Source organism: Camponotus vicinus, unplaced genomic scaffold, assembly GCF_025532165.1.
Source record: "Camponotus vicinus isolate PSW18456_S1 unplaced genomic scaffold, iyCamVici1.0 SCAF_14, whole genome shotgun sequence".
NCBI lineage: Eukaryota > Metazoa > Arthropoda > Insecta > Hymenoptera > Formicidae > Camponotus > Camponotus vicinus.
Genome location: NW_028141950.1, coordinates 11,451,387 through 11,467,806, shown reverse-complemented (window position 1 = coordinate 11,467,806; position 16,420 = coordinate 11,451,387). Strand labels below are relative to the sequence as shown.

Here is a 16,420-nt window from a genome sequence, read left to right as displayed (position 1 = left end):
AAAAAAAAATAGACAGAAACAAAGAATTAAAGAAGAGTGAATAAAATAAGCTAAAGATGAAAAATGATAGATATATAGAAATTTGAAATAATCAGAACTCACACACAAATCGGGATTGTGACAGTTTCTTGAACACCAAGATTTCAGAGCACGTATAAAAAAAATACGTTTACTTTACAGTACAAGGCGACAAGATTATCTGATGAAAAAAAATACCGCGAAATAAATGAACGGTATAAAACAAATCAAACGGCATGAAACAAATGCCGAGTGTGCCTCAGTGTCTGTTCACCACGACTCAGCACGGCGACAGATTGAACATAATGTCTCGTAAGTAAATCATTATTTATACAAAATTATTAAGAAATTTTAATGTTTCTGTTATAATTTTTTTTCTTAATAATTTTATAGAAGAGATTAATGAAGAGATGAATGCGCTGGTGCTGCAGGATGCACCTAATATGCAGCAGCAACAATTGTTTCAGCAGCAGCTGCAAATATTTATGCAGCATCAGCAGCATCAGCAGTAGCAGCCGCAGCCGCAGCCGCCGCCGCCGCCGCCGCAGAAAGAGCAACAGCAGGAGCAAAATAGTACATTATTTTTTATATTAAATTATATTTTATAAAATTATATACATATATATATATAATAATTTATTTGTTTTATTTTTCAGAAAATAAAAAAAAAGAGAAGGCGGGCGGGCCCGTGCCCGCTGGTACGCGCAGCGCAGCAGGGGCAGCAGGGGCAGCAGGGGCGGCTGGGGCGTCGCGGGCGGTCGAGGAGGCGACCGAGGCCGAGGAGGCGGCCGGGGCCGAAGAGGCGGCCGGGCCCGAGGAGGCGACCGAGGCCGAGGAGGCAGCTGGGGCCGAGGCCCAAGTGTAATAAAAAATTATTATTATTATTAATATTATATATATATATATAAACAGATAATAAAAAAACAATAAATAATTCATAGAATATTTATGTTACGTCCGATGGACATCGTGATTCTTTTCTTTCTTTGAAGCTATACAAAAACTATACGATAACCATGTGCGCGGGTAACTCTCGGCGATATCCAAATCAAGGAAATGAAAAATAATAAATGAGTCTAGACTACGCGGACAGCATGTTATTATAAATAGAAAATTTCCACTAAAATAAAGAACTGTAATAAAATCAAACTCGCATATGTTTACAGTTGGGACGTCCGTTACCATTGGAACTCTAGTAACAAAGCGATCCTTCTTAAGAATCGCACCAACTATAAACATATGTATATCTAACCCTTGCAGCGGATATCTGAGATCGAGAGACTCGAAGCAAAAATATACAAGAAAAACTAGAGCTAAGGATGGTCAGTCGTTGGAACTTAGAAATTTTAAACAAATCGGAACCAGAACCGCAATAAAATTTTTATAGCGCTCCACACGTGGAGCTATGAAAATAGAAACCCTCCAGGGCTGCAGAATCTTAAGGTAGTAATCAAAAGGGGAAACTAAACAATTCGCCTGGCCACCCTTAAGCGCTAACCGAAACGCGAAAAGACTCTCGCAAGTCATAAAATCTGTCCGCTAAGCTCCCACTCTCTGCTGGATAGAGCCAAAATTTGGAACCAAAGGGGCAGCCTATTACAATCTTAGAACCGCCTTTCCCTCCAAAATCAGCCTCTTTGTTCTTAAGAAGGGGGGCAACTGAAATTATCTCATTCGCCCAAAAGGGATTCCCACTATCCAGAAAAGAGGAGGAGCAATGACTTTAAAAACTCGAGCGCAAGACGCGAGACACAGTCTTTCCGTACTCAAAAATTCTCCTGGAGCTGCCAGTACTTTTTCCGCAGTTTGAGCGTCTGAGTCTTAGCTTTCGCGAGTTAGATTAACCGAAAAAAAACGCGAAGTGCACGAAGTGAACGGAGTCCAACATCAACCAGGTCACCTGTTCTCCAGCATTGGGGCCTCTCCGACCGCGACTAGAGACTCGCCTTGACTAAATCGTTATATATATATATATATATATATATATATATATATATACATATATATCAACGCTCTCAATAAGTAGTAAGTCTAAATCCTCTCTCAGTCCTTATTTCTCCTTCCCATTCGATTGAAAAACGATCTTTAAGTAATTAAAGAGTTGAGTTACAGATCTTTAAGGTAATAAGAGTTTAATCAATAATACTCCCGATCAGTTAAAATTCCATAGTAACCATCAATAATAATCTATCGTTAACGGTTCAATTCCCCTCTCTCGTGTTAACCAACTGTCATTGGGAATGATCCTTGATTTTTCCTCTAATCTATAGAAGATAAATTTCGACAATTTAATAATCGTTTAATTACTTCTTGTCTCTTTCCTCTTCCTAATCATCCTCCTCATCTCTCCCTGTTCGTCTAGAATCTCCTCAAGGCGGTTCACGAACGATCTCCCTGTTCGTCTAGAATCTCCACAAGGCGGTTCATGAACGATCTCCCTGTTCGTCTAGAATCTCCTCAAGGCGGTTCACGAATAATCTCTCCGTTCGTCTAGAATCTCCACAAGGCGGTTCACGAACGATCTCCCTGTTCGTCTAGAATCTCCACGAGGCGGTTCACGAACGATCTCCCTGTTCGTCTAGAATCTCCACAAGGCGGTTCACGAACGATCTCCCTGTTCGTCTAGAATCTCCTCAAGGCGGTTCACGAACAATTTCTCCGTTCGTCTAGAATCTCCACAAGGCGGTTCACGAACGATCTCCCTGTTCGTCTAGAATCTCCACAAGGCGGTTCACAAACGATTTCTCGTTTGTCTAGAATCTCCTCAAGGCGGTTCACGAACAATTTTTAATCCGGCTCACATCTCCGAAGACTGACTCCCTATCGAACACTCCTAATCTGAAACTTTTCTTAAAATCCATTTGGAATTTACGTTATCTCCTTTCAATTTTTGTTCTCCTCTCTTAACTAACCCTTCACTTATATTTCTTTATCATCAGGAATCCACAATTAAGAACATTTTAAATTTAAGGATATAAACGGGCTATTATCCCGTCTAAGATTCAAGTATCTTTTCCCAATGACAACGGTAATATAGTTAATGGTAATTAGTTAGCAACACCTCTTGACGATATTTCAATCTCCCTCATTTACCGTTGAATTATTATTAGTGCCGGGCCACGGTAAACGCAGAGCGCAGTTGCGGCGCAGGAATCGTTGGAATAGGGCTCTCAAAAAGAAATTGGCCAAGAAAACCACACCCCTTCTTGCGAACCAAACCCCGAATAATAGTATAGAAACAGAAAACTTAACGGATTCCCCATCTACCCCACACAACAATAGTAATAATATTACCAATCCTAGTAATAATAGTAATAATAGTAACAATATTAGCGATATTAGCAATAATAGCAACAATAGTAATAATAGTAATAATAGTTTACGAAATCTCGACTCACTCGACACTCCCTCGCCTCCTAACTACTCTCCAGTCTCCTCTCCCGAACCCCCTCGTTCCCCCTCACCTCCTGTCCGGGAGCGTACCCCTCCCATACCTGTCATCACCCTTGATTCAGACCCTCCTTCCCCTTCCACCTCCTCAGAGGTTTCTGAATTCGACGAGGCTCTGGAAGATTTTGCGAGAGATCTTCCCGACCTTGAAGAGGATCCCCACGACTTCGACTCTCTTCCCGATTCCCCGTCGGAACATCCTCACCATAACACCTGAATCTCCCCATCCTGATTCTCTAAATTATTTCTTATCTCAGTCCCCCTTCTTCGATCTCCCCATACCTGAAGGAACATTCTGCGTGGGCCCAGGCCGAGTTAACCACCAAGACCTACTGAATCACATAACCATCGCCCCTTCCAATTCCGTCATCCCCTGGTACCTCCCGGGTTATCAACTCCCTTTAGCTGTCCCTATCCAAGCCCTCTGGAGGAGGTTTCCTCCTTCCACAGCTAGGATTGAGGAACTCTGACCCTTCGCTTTTTCCCTCACCCAATAAATTTGTACATAATCCCCCACTTTCTGTAACCTACACACACTTATCCGCAACCGACGAATTCTATGCCTCCCTTAATTAGTAAGAGTTATTCATCTTTTTTTTTATTTACACATTCACCTTTTTATTTTGCTTTATTTCTTATATTATATTAATTACATGTATATTGTATTAACCAGTCAGAATTTAATTCTTAACGTAAATTCTTCCCTGTATATTCTGATTGATGACCTCCGAACGATTGTAACACCCGCGAGAATATATACACACACACACAGATACCTACTCACCCATAGCTACAGCTGCTAAGATGTATTTTTCTTTCTTTATTTTTGCATAATATATGTATTTTTAATTTAATGTATAATTTAATTATTTAACCCGTTCTCTTCCCTAAATCCTGAGATCGCACTAGGTCCCATCCCGCGTAATAAGGATTAAATTCCTTTATCGAAAAGGGACCTCCGAACGAATAGGCTTAAAAACGCAACGTTATAGAGACCTTCGGTCGCTGACCTGTGTCAGGCCCTTCACATTCGTTCGACCCGATCCATACACACGCCTGAACAAAGTGTGTCACGGGGTAAGTAAGTTGCGACCTTCCATACGGCCCATCCATTCCAGGGTCTGGACGTAACATACTGATAAAATTTTGGGGGCTCGTCCGGGATTGAAATGTGCGATCTTGGAAACCGGAATGAGTGACGGGACTCGAAGTAAAGTTAATAAAGACGAAGTAGAAGATCTTTATAAAACAGCATTAGAGCGATATAGTAAACCGAAAAATACCCGATCTATTTCTACTCCCTTACACACATCTACCCCTAAATCGACATCTAAACAAGTCCAATTTACTGAGGAAAATTCTTCCAATTTAACTGAAAATACCTTAATTGCCGATTCGCCTGAGCCGTCTTCCAACGATTCTGAATCTACCGCCGCAAACGTTAGTATAAGTAAAATAATTGATAGTAATAATCTTGCAAATTATCTTAAAAACCCTATAATCATGGCGCAACAAAATCCTTTCGCCACACTGAAATATGCGGTTGACGCTGTCCCCTTCTTCGATGGCAGCAACATTCCGCTTAACTATTTTATTGAGGGCTGCGAAGAAGCAAAATCGATGCTTCCTAAGGAAGCCGAACCGCAGTTTACTAAAATTTTAAGAACTCGAATAGTAGGCGAAGCACGCAGAACAATTCAAGATCAAGATTTTGATAAGGTATCGCAATTAACTGCCTATTTGAAAAGAATTTATGGGCCTGTAAAAACCGTCTACCAACTTCAAGCGGAATTAGGTTGCATTTACCAGAAAAATGAAGAGGACGTAATTACTTACGCTAACCGTGTCAAAATCCTAGGGAAACAGATATTAGAGGCTTATAGAGGACCCGGAAATACACTGCCAGATCAAACCACCAAGACATCTCTAGAAAAGGATATGTGTAAATGCTTTATAAGGGGACTTAAGCCTGAAATCGAACAAAGAATCGCGAGGGATTTAGATGTGCAAGAGACGGTCGCCGATGCTTTAAGGATAGAAAGAGAACTGCGGGTAATGACGGACCTGCGACAGGGACAGAGCAGCGATTCAAACAAAACAAAAATATTACCCACTAATCGGTTGCGGGAAACATGCCAGATCTGTTTCAAGGAAGGGCATGTAGCAAATAATTGTCGAAAACTCTCTCAATTTTCATTACAAAATCACCATAAATCCGATATAGGCACCGAAATATTAATATGTCAGATTTGTAAGAAGCGAGGGCACGGTGCTGACAAATGTCGGTTTCGCGATCCTCAAGCTCGACGAACGATAAATGTAATACAGGAAAAAGCCATCACCTGTCAATTATGCTCAAAACCAGGACATAATGCAAAAACCTGTCGACAAAATACTAATAGTCAACCTGATAAAGCTCCTGTAATCTGTCAGTGGTGTGATAAGCCCGGGCATTCCGCCAATAATTGCTGGAAGAAACAGAACGAGCAGCGGAACTTCAAGAATAAACCAAGAATTATCTGTCAAACTTGCGATAAATTCGGGCACACCTCTAAAGAATGTCGTTCTAAAACTAATCAACAAACGATACCTAAGGACGATTTATTCTGTCGATATTGCAAGGACCGAGGTCATCTTCTCGATGATTGCCAATTGCGCATCGCGAGTAATAACCGTCGCAAAGAAAATAGTCAGGGAAACTACAAGGGCCCCTCGACGTCGGGTGTGCAGCAAGGGGCCGGGCCGACTTCACACCCGTCACAATCTCAGGGAGCCAAGTAGGAAGCGATGATGTAACTATACAGCCTGTAACAGTAAATCTCAATAAGCAAAGCCTAGTGCCTACTGTCCGGGTTAATGTTAAAGATATCCCGACTTCCATAACTCCTATGTTAGATACAGGATCTGGGCCAAATGTTATTAAAGAAAATCTTACACCTGAGGGAATTAATATCAATTACAGAAATATATTGAAACTAAATGGTATAAACAATGATCCTGTTTACACTCTCGGTGAAATCGTATTAACTCTTTTTGAGCTACCGGTCATCTTTCATATTGTATCTAACGATTTCCCAATTCCGCAATCCGGAATATTAGGCAATGAATTTTTTAAACAAACTTTTTCAAAAATAGATTATGCGGAGGAATGCCTGATTGCATCTGGAATTAACATACCTTTCTTTACGCCGGAGATGATCGTGGTGGCTCCACGGTCTGAATCATTATTTTATGTAAGGATAAAAAATCCAGAAATAAAAGTAGGATATATACCCAGAATAAGGTTAACGCACGGAATCTATCTAGGGGACACCATTGTCGAAAATACATCTGGAAAAGCCTATTTAAACGTCATAAGCACTCTAGACGAAGAAACGGAAGTACAAGTTCCGATCTTGCACTTAAAACCATTAAATGAAGTGTTCGATGACCATGAATCCACTTTGGAAGACTTGAATGACTTGGAGGAAATAATATGTACAGAGGGAGAAATCAAACATAAAGAATCTCACCAAATGCCTGAAAGGTTCAACTACAAGGAAGAGGACGAAATTGAAGACGAAAATAAAGATAAAAATAGTCAAAATAATATTAGCATCAAAGAAACTCGAAATAAAAATAATAAGGAAATGCTAAATCAAGGAAAAAATAAAATTAAGAATAAAAACAAAATTAAAATCAGAATAAAAAAGGGGGAAGAAAAGGAAATTAGAAGTTACGTAGATGGAACGGAACCAGAAGATGAAGATAAAAACCACCAACATAATCTTGCTATCGAAGGAATATCGGATGAAAATAACGAGGAAATATTAAACCAACGGAAAAACAGGAAAGAAATCAAAAATAAAAACAACTACGAAAAGAAAAATAAGGAATTAAATTCAAATTCCCTAGGAGAGGCAAATTACCAGACCTCTTCGGAGGAGACTAACTCTAGGACTTCGGAGGGAAATTTCCAAACCTCGACAGAAAATCCTAGCTCCGTCAATTGTGAGGGGGGAAGTTACCAAACCTCGTTACACAATTCGACATCTTCTAATTTTAAAAAAGGGAGCAATTCTTCATCTCCCTTAGACATCGAATTCCCAGAGATTGAATTATTCTCAAAAAATAACGACAATGAATTGGAGATTTCTCTAAAAAATCTCTTCGAAGAAGTTCAAAAACAGATTAGGAAAAACAAAAAATTAAAACCTAAAGGTCTTCAAAGGAATAAACCATCTTCAAAAATTTCCACGTCCTTATTAAACAAATCTCAAGAGATCATAGATAAATTTATGCGAAAACGTAAATCAAAACATAAAGGAAATCGACAACTTGATATTGCAAACTCCAAGTGTCTAGTGGTCAATGAAGGAAAAATAAAGGATCGACTCATCGAGATAATAGAATCACTACGATTAGAGCATCTAAATGGGACGGAGAGAGAAAGCATAATAAAGTTAATAACAAACAGTCAAGATCGATTTCACGTTCCTGGAGAAAAATTGACTGCAACAAACGTATTACTACATCAAATTCCGACCACAGATGATCATCCAATAAATACTCGACAATATCGTTTCCCACAAATACACAAGGACGAAATAAATAGACAAGTAGAGGAATTACTAGAAGGAGGAATAGTAAAACACTCACAAGCACCTTACAATACTCCTATATGGATTGTGCCAAAAAAGGAAGACTCTAAGGGTAATAAGCGATGGAGAATGGTTTTAGATTTTCGCGCTTTAAACGATAAAACTATAGGAGATGCATATCCTCTCCCGAATATCGTCGATATATTAGATCAACTGGGAGAAGCTCGTTATTTTTCAATATGCGACTTAGCATCCGGTTTTCATCAAATAAAAATGGATCCTGCAGATGGTCACAAAACTGCTTTTACAATGCCTTTTGGACATTATGAATTCGACCGAATGCCTTTCGGTCTTAAAAACGCTCCAGCGACCTTTCAACGCCTAATGGATTTAGTGTTGACTGGATTACAAGGTGAAGAATTATTCGTCTACATGGACGATATTGTTATTTATGCATCCTCGTTAGAAGAACACGAAAGAAAATATAATGCCTTAATTGAACGGCTTCGCAAGGCTAATCTAAAATTACAACCCGACAAATGTGAGTTTCTGAAATCTGAAGTAACATATCTGGGACATGTAATCGGGAGAGATGGAGTAAAACCGGATCCGAAAAAATTAGAAGCAGTACAACACTTTCCAAGACCGAAAACACCAAGAAATATTAAACAATTTTTGGGACTTGCCGGATATTATAGAAGATTTATACCAAATTTTTCTAAATTAGCAAAACCATTAACACTATTATTAAAAAATGATGTTCGATTCGAGTGGACGACCACTCAAGAAGAGTCATTTGAAATCTTAAAACAGAAATTGTGCGAAGAACCAGTACTACAATATCCAGATTTCTCTAAACCATTTATTTTGACTACTGACGCTTCTGGGATAACTGTAGGAGGAATCCTATCCCAAGGACAAGTAAACAAAGATAGACTAATAGCTTACGCTTCACGAACTCTGACCGACAACGAATTAAAATACGATACCTACGAAAAGGAAGCACTTGCAATAGTATATTGCGTTAAGCATTTCCGACCATACCTGTATGGAAGAAAATTCACCTTAGTCACAGATCATAAACCATTAATGTGGTTTAAACACGCTCAAGATGCAAATATGCGGATATTAAGATGGAGATTAAAATTGGCCGAATACGATTATGAAGTAGTATACAAGGCAGGAAAAACTAATGTAAATGCAGATGCATTATCCAGGAATCCCGCAAATATTGAAGAACTTGATTGCAAGATTATAAGAAATAAAAAACTTTTAAACCCCGATAACCCCGAAGATGCACAAGTAATATCTGAAATGTTAGAAGAACTTGAAGAAGATGAGGAAGAAGAAGAAAGCGACTATTTTCATTTACATCTTTCCGACAGCGAAGATAATGAAGAAATAATAACGGAAGACAATCCTGACCCCCTTCCATTTACCTTAGAAGAATTCAATGAACCGGTTGAAGCACAGCTAACAGAGAAAGCATTAATACATGATCCTCCTAAACAGAACAGAATATTAACAAGAAGTCAGACAGCTAAATTAAAAAACGATACCGAAAAAATTAATGAACGAAATGATCCTCCTGATAAAATTTATAAAACAATAAATGAATTAAACATAGAGGAAGAAGAGAAGGAAAAAGAGGAAAGGGAAAAGGAAGAAAATGCGGACGAAGAAGATACGGAAGAAGATGACATAAATAAAAACCTAAAATCCAGGAAAACAAAACCCTTTATAATCAGAGATAAATTCTTAAGGAGTAATATTGTCGACTCACGCGAATTACTATTTTTACGAAGAGATAACATTGCATATTTTGTTGATACTAAGGGAAATCCTTTGGATTCTGGATCTAAAAAATTATTTGAGCGAAACGAATTACCACATCTAAATTCTCTAGTCTTGAGTAAAGCTACCGCCATAAAATATAAGAACTATTACCACGTAGCACTGCCTATCAGCGAGGGACAACGAGAAGGCCCTACAGTAGCTCTCAACCAAATCATTACAGTGTTAAACGACTTACGAAATCTACTTGAAACATTGAAATTAGAAACACTTAGCATAGCAAAAACCGATTACGTTAATAATGTCCCATGGGATAATATTAAAATACAGCTTCGATTGATACTCCTTGACGTACCCACCAGAATAATAATATGTAATGGACTAATTAAATATCCTCCTAAAGATTTACGCCCTGTTATAATCGGCGAGATGCACTGTCCGCCAACAGGAGGACATCGTGGCGTTACTAAAACATATCATAGAATAAAACATAATTATTACTGGGAAAATTTAAAATCCGATATTCAAAAATATATACAACAATGTCTACAATGCCAATTAAAGAAATTAGTCCGAGTAAAAACTAAGCAACCTATGATAATCACCGACACTCCAGGGTCTGCTTTCGATAAAGTAGCAATGGATATTGTCGGTCCTTTACCAAAAACCGAGAGAGGCAACGAATATATACTGACGTTACAAGATCAATTAACAAAATTCTGCATGGGAATACCATTGCCAGACCAGACGTCTGAAACAATTGCAGAAGTATTCGTAGATTGTTTTATTTGCGTACTTGGATCTCCCAAAGCCATATTAACAGACCAAGGCAGAAATTTTATTAGCGACCTAATGAAAAAATTAGCCAAGGTATTTAAAATCCGTAAATTCCGTACTACCGCCTTCCATCCGCAATCAAACGGATCTTTGGAGAGGTCACATCACGCGCTAGGAGAATATCTTAAACAATATGCTAACGAACAAAAGCAATGGGACCGATGGATAGGACTTGCAATGTTTAATTATAACACAAGCGTGCATGAAGCTACAAAACACACTCCATATGAGTTAGTATTTGGAAAAATAGCAAGAGTCCCTTCAAGTGAGCTTCCAGCACCCGAGGATAGATTAGCGAATTACGATGAATATCTGATAAACCTTGTAACGCAACTACATACCATTCAAGGGAATGCCAGAGAAAACGTGATCGACGCCAAGCATAGATCAAAGAAATATTACGACAGAAGGATCAACCCTCAAACCTTTAAACCTGGAGATCAAGTATTTTTATTAAAAGGGCCGAAACCGGGAAAATTCGGCGATCATTACACAGGCCCTCATGAAGTTTTAGAAATACTGAATAAAAATAATGTGAGAATAAGAATAAAAAAGAACAGCCGAATAGTACATCCGAATCGGTTGCGAATTTCTTATATTAAACCCACTAATAAATCATCAAGCCATCAAAAGGAATAATAATAATAATAATAAACTTAAATAATAATAATAATAATAATAATAATAATAATAAATATAGTAATAAAATCAACCATACTAACAATAGTAACATTAATAAAACTCTTACGGGGAAAGGAAAATGCACGTATACACATAATATTCCTGTTATTATTAGGTAGCAATTAAATAATAAATATAATAACTACACTAACGAAGTAAATGAATAGCAATAGATACGTAATTATATCAATGAAAAATTTTCAGATGGATCCCAGGTAAATAGCCACGTTAATATTTTTATTTGTGGAATTACAATCTACTTACGGAATAATAGGCTATGATGGCTATGTGGTTCAGCATCCGCTAACATCACTACGCTATCGTTACTGAACATCGAAGAATGCGATATTCCAAAGCAAAGTGTAAACTCAAGCAGAGTTTATATTCAGCTACTTCAAATTAACGAATTTGATTCCGTAAAAGTAATACAATGCAAAGTTGAAATTGATCGACTAATCAGAAAATGTGGAATGTTTTCACATTCTATGGATGTATTTAACGGCAAATATTCATTTATACAAGAAGTAACCCGCGAGGCATGCCGCCGTATGCATACTTATGGAACGTTCCAATTAACAGAAACCTATATAACTGGATTAAAATCGAATCAAACTATGACTCGCCCAATAACATTAGCCGGTCATGTCGATTCAGATGGATCATGCTCCGGAAGCGCGTATTCAGACCCATATGGAACGTGGGCGGATGTCGTTGTACTGGGCAGTATTAAAATAACCCTCCAAGATTACATAGCCGACGTAAGAATAAATACTAACAAGGTACATCTTAGATCCGGAGTAGCGTGTGAACTTAGCGCTACAAGCTGTTCAGATATAGAAGGAGGAGGCACCTTCTGGGATCCCGTACCTGCCGATACTTGCAAATTTTCTAGTTATGGTATATTATACGAGGGGTATGCCGATAAGATAATCGATAGTATGAATCAACAGTCGCAGGAAGCTTATTCGTTAACGACCCAAAATACTATATTCGCATTAACCAGTAGAGGAAAATACATTACCTGTGGGTACACTCTTACCCGTACCGAACATCCAAAATTAATAATCTTTGAAGCTTCACCGGGCGTCGAAATTTTTAAAAAACAGTCAAAAGTATGGAACCTTGACATCTTCACATACATGAATTCTAAATTTGTGTATGTAGAAAGGCATATACGCACACAAATAAACGAATTATATCGAAATATATTATTACAACAATGTAATCTGGAGCAACAATTACTGCAAAACGCATTAGCTATAGCTACTCAATCACCTGACATATTTGCATACTATCTAATGAAAGGACCGGGATACATGGCGTTATTAGCCGGTGAAGTAATTCACATCGTGAAATGCGTACCTGTCGAAGTAAAACTCGCCCAAACAGAATATTGCTTCAATCAACTCCCTGTACTGAGGGGAAATCAAACGTACTTCCTAACGCCTCAAACACACGTGTTACTGCGACAAGGCACGCAAATTGCATGTAACGCATTCGCACCTGCCATGTATCTGCTAGGAGACTCGTGGTATAAATTTATGCCAAAACCAATAGATACAGTACCGCCCACCATTATGAAACCTTTAACTAAACCTACTTGGAAATATGTTATCCCCGGATCACTCGCCATCAGTGGGATATACACCGAGAACGATCTTGAGGATCTTAAAGACCACATTATGTTTCCTGCCGAAAGACCTGCGGTGCTCAACACCATTGCAAGGGGAGTAATGGGGAGACCCACGTCCTTGCAAGGAGGCTCAATCTCTAACCTGCTAGACAAAAATGCCATAGAGAAAATAGCCGTTTCCACATGGGAAAAATTTTGGAAAAGATTTCTAATCTTTGGAAATATTAGCGCCGGAATCATGGGAATATATTTAGCCGCGAGAATTTTCAAATTAATATTGGATACGTTAGTACATGGTTATGCCTTACACACAGTGTACGGGTGGTCCATATACCTCCTAGGGGCCATCTGGGATTCCCTTACTCAACTTTTATTACATCTGAAATTGAAACAACCATCGTATACTAATCAGCCAACCGCACCGGCTGCCGAAGATTCACACAAAAATAAACATTCCGCTGATACCGAAGCCCATATAGGGCCCTCTGACCGCGTTTACCCATCTCTCTCTCTGAAGGAGAATTGTAATTTTACATTACAACTCAAGGAGTGAAGGCTCAAGCATACCGCTAGAAACCTCCTCCCACACTCTCTCTCCTCAATCTTCTGCAACTGTTTCATTCTCCCTCAAACTCAATTAAATAAAGACAAACTTACAACTGATTGGATAAACTATCTTCTTTGTAGAAAAATGGAACCAGCGCCCATTGACACAGAAAGTCTTACGCGTTCTCGCCTGGAAGTCTTTATCCTCCGGGTCGTGTTCCCTCTGTTATTCTGGGTCCGATTGAAAAATGGCGACCAGGACCTACAAGAGATGGAAGAAGAACTTGCTCTCCGCATGTCACGAAGGAGCAAGTTCTTAATCTGCTACCCGGATGATATAACATTAGACATGGACGTCGTTGTCAAAGAAGGTAATGGCTGGCGACGAGGATGGGTGGAGAAAATCAGCCGGGCATCCGGTATGGTTAGAGTACGCCTAAGAGATCATGGCTGGTCAACCTGGCGATCAATGTACGAGATCTATCGCCTAGAAGACAGATTTCGAGAACTCCCGTGGCAAGCTTTTGCGTGCGGACTCGCCTACACTGGGTCGCCTAATAATGCAACGACATGGCCAGAAAAAATCCGAGAACTCTGCCGGCTCTTGGCTGAAGGTCACACCGGCTGGATTAATATAGTATTGCCCTTGGGTAGAGGATTCGCCCTCGTCAAACTTACAATACAGGGAGAAAACAACGGAGAAACCTACAACTTCAGAGATATATTAATTAAACTAGGACACGTGGAATTGAGCACTCGAGTAACAAGAGACGTATATCCCGCAGTATGAAAAAAAAAACAAAAGAGAACACATGAATATAATAAAAACAGAATAAAAACATAACAAACGCATATCCCAACCATATATGCACACATATATATATACTGAATACTATAATTATATATATATTACGTATTGCGTACTTAGTGTTTACAAAACTATTACGCATAAAGTACATTAGGATCATTTAGTCACGTTATATATACCCATGCACATATATAATATTGGTATACACACATATACATATATATTTTTTTTTTTTGCATCAACATATACCTCTTACTCTAATGCCATACACATCAACATTGCTATATATTAGCCTGTTAAATCGCCACATTCAATGTAAAAATATGCATACATCAAGCTAAATTATGTAAGAAAATATATACAATATATCTACATTAGATATTAGACCAAAAAAAAAATTATTTTTTTTTGTTTTTTTTCTCTTTCTCTCTCTCTCCTCTCTCTTTCCTCCATCCCCTCGCCCTCGCTAGACATACTGGTATTTTTTTACAAACTATACGTTGCCTTTCCCTTAAAGGCTTATACATAAGTTATTAATTGTACCCTTTAACGAAGTATTAGTAATAATAATAATAATATGGATAGTAGCAATAACGATAATGAATACAACAGCAATAAAAATAATCACACTGTACTTCCTCAATAAAACATTGTTAGAAATATCTTCTCAACGACGTTATCCCCCCTTATAGAGAATGGAAATCGAATTCATCGACACCACTCACTTATGCTCAGGGCATCAAGAAGTGAAAGTTGTATGCGTGGAATCGCCGTTACTCTTCTGGGTACAACTACGAAATAACGAAAGAATCTTCGAGAAATTACAAAGTAAATTACAAGTTAAAATGACCACCAATAAGAAACTCCTGACAAACATACATGAAGACCAAGTCGTCAGCGTAATGCACAACAAGCTCTGGCACAAAGGTATAGTAACCAGAGTCAGCAGAATAATCGGAGCAGCCGAAATCTCTCTAAAGGACATTGGCCGAAAATTAACTCTGTCTCACAATGAACTGTATGAACTCGACGATGAATTCAAAAACTTACCGTGGCAAGCCATCGCTTGTTCTTTAGCTTATACAGGACCAGAACTCCCTACTTCCACCTGGCCAGAAACTAGTAAAAATCTTACCCGCATAGTCGCTGAGGGCAATAAAGGATGGATAAATGTAGTACAGCCTCTTTGAAAAGGAGCTGCTCTAGTTAATCTCCGACTACAATCAATAAATTTCGATGCGTCGTACGACTTTAAAGAAGCGCTAATTAAATTAGGAATAGCTCGTCACAGCAAGAACATTATGGAGCATGTTTCCCCTGAACTCTAACAAAAAAAAAAAAATAATAATAATAATAAAAACATATTTTCCTACAAAACAAAATATAGAAAAAATAATAATAATAAAATAAAAATATATAGAATAACTGCTACCTTATTCAAATTTTTGTCACAAACAACAAGAGTCATCCCTGAACACTTGACAATCGCTTACAGTATTGAAATGCCGAGACATCACCACCTACAGGCCCCTGAAAATCAAGAGGAAGACTATGGATTGATCGACGGCGTAAGACCAGGCTATCATCCTAAAATCTACGGTTACCTATCTGAATTCAGATGTGTTGTGTCATTCGAAGGAAAAATTTACCAACGAATCTCAGACGGTTATAAAATTTGTAGTTCATGCTTCTACCAGGTTCCGGAAGAATATCAACAAGAATACGCAATGGTGCCATCACATAATTTAATACACAGGATTTCGGCAGAAAACCAAACCAATTGCACTCAATGCCATAAGATAATAATAAAAATCAGACCAGCTGTTGAATGTAGAGGATGCATCGAAGAATACTTAACCACCGATGAAGCATATCTCTATGAAGGATGGGGAGCGCCTGTCTTCGCACGATGGGAAGAAAAACAATAGTGAAAAGGAAACCTTTTCCCCCTTTTCCCCCCACCTTCAACACCGGATCCAGACTCTCTGACCATAACCACGTAGCATCGCTCATCTCCGCATTATTTACTCTTTTTCCTTATAAAAAAAATAAAAAAAAATATATATATATATA

The 16,420-nt window shown here is 38.5% G+C and overlaps 1 protein-coding gene across 1 annotated transcript; it reads left to right on the top strand.

Annotated features, from left to right (window-relative positions):
• The first annotated feature begins 4,659 nt into the window (after nucleotides 1-4,659).
• Nucleotides 4,660-6,249, top strand: LOC145964861 (uncharacterized). The gene has a single exon (XM_083088022.1). It carries the CDS (start codon nucleotides 4,660-4,662, stop codon nucleotides 6,247-6,249), a length of 1,590 nt encoding a protein of 529 aa, XP_082944148.1.
• The last annotated feature ends 10,171 nt before the right edge of the window (nucleotides 6,250-16,420 follow it).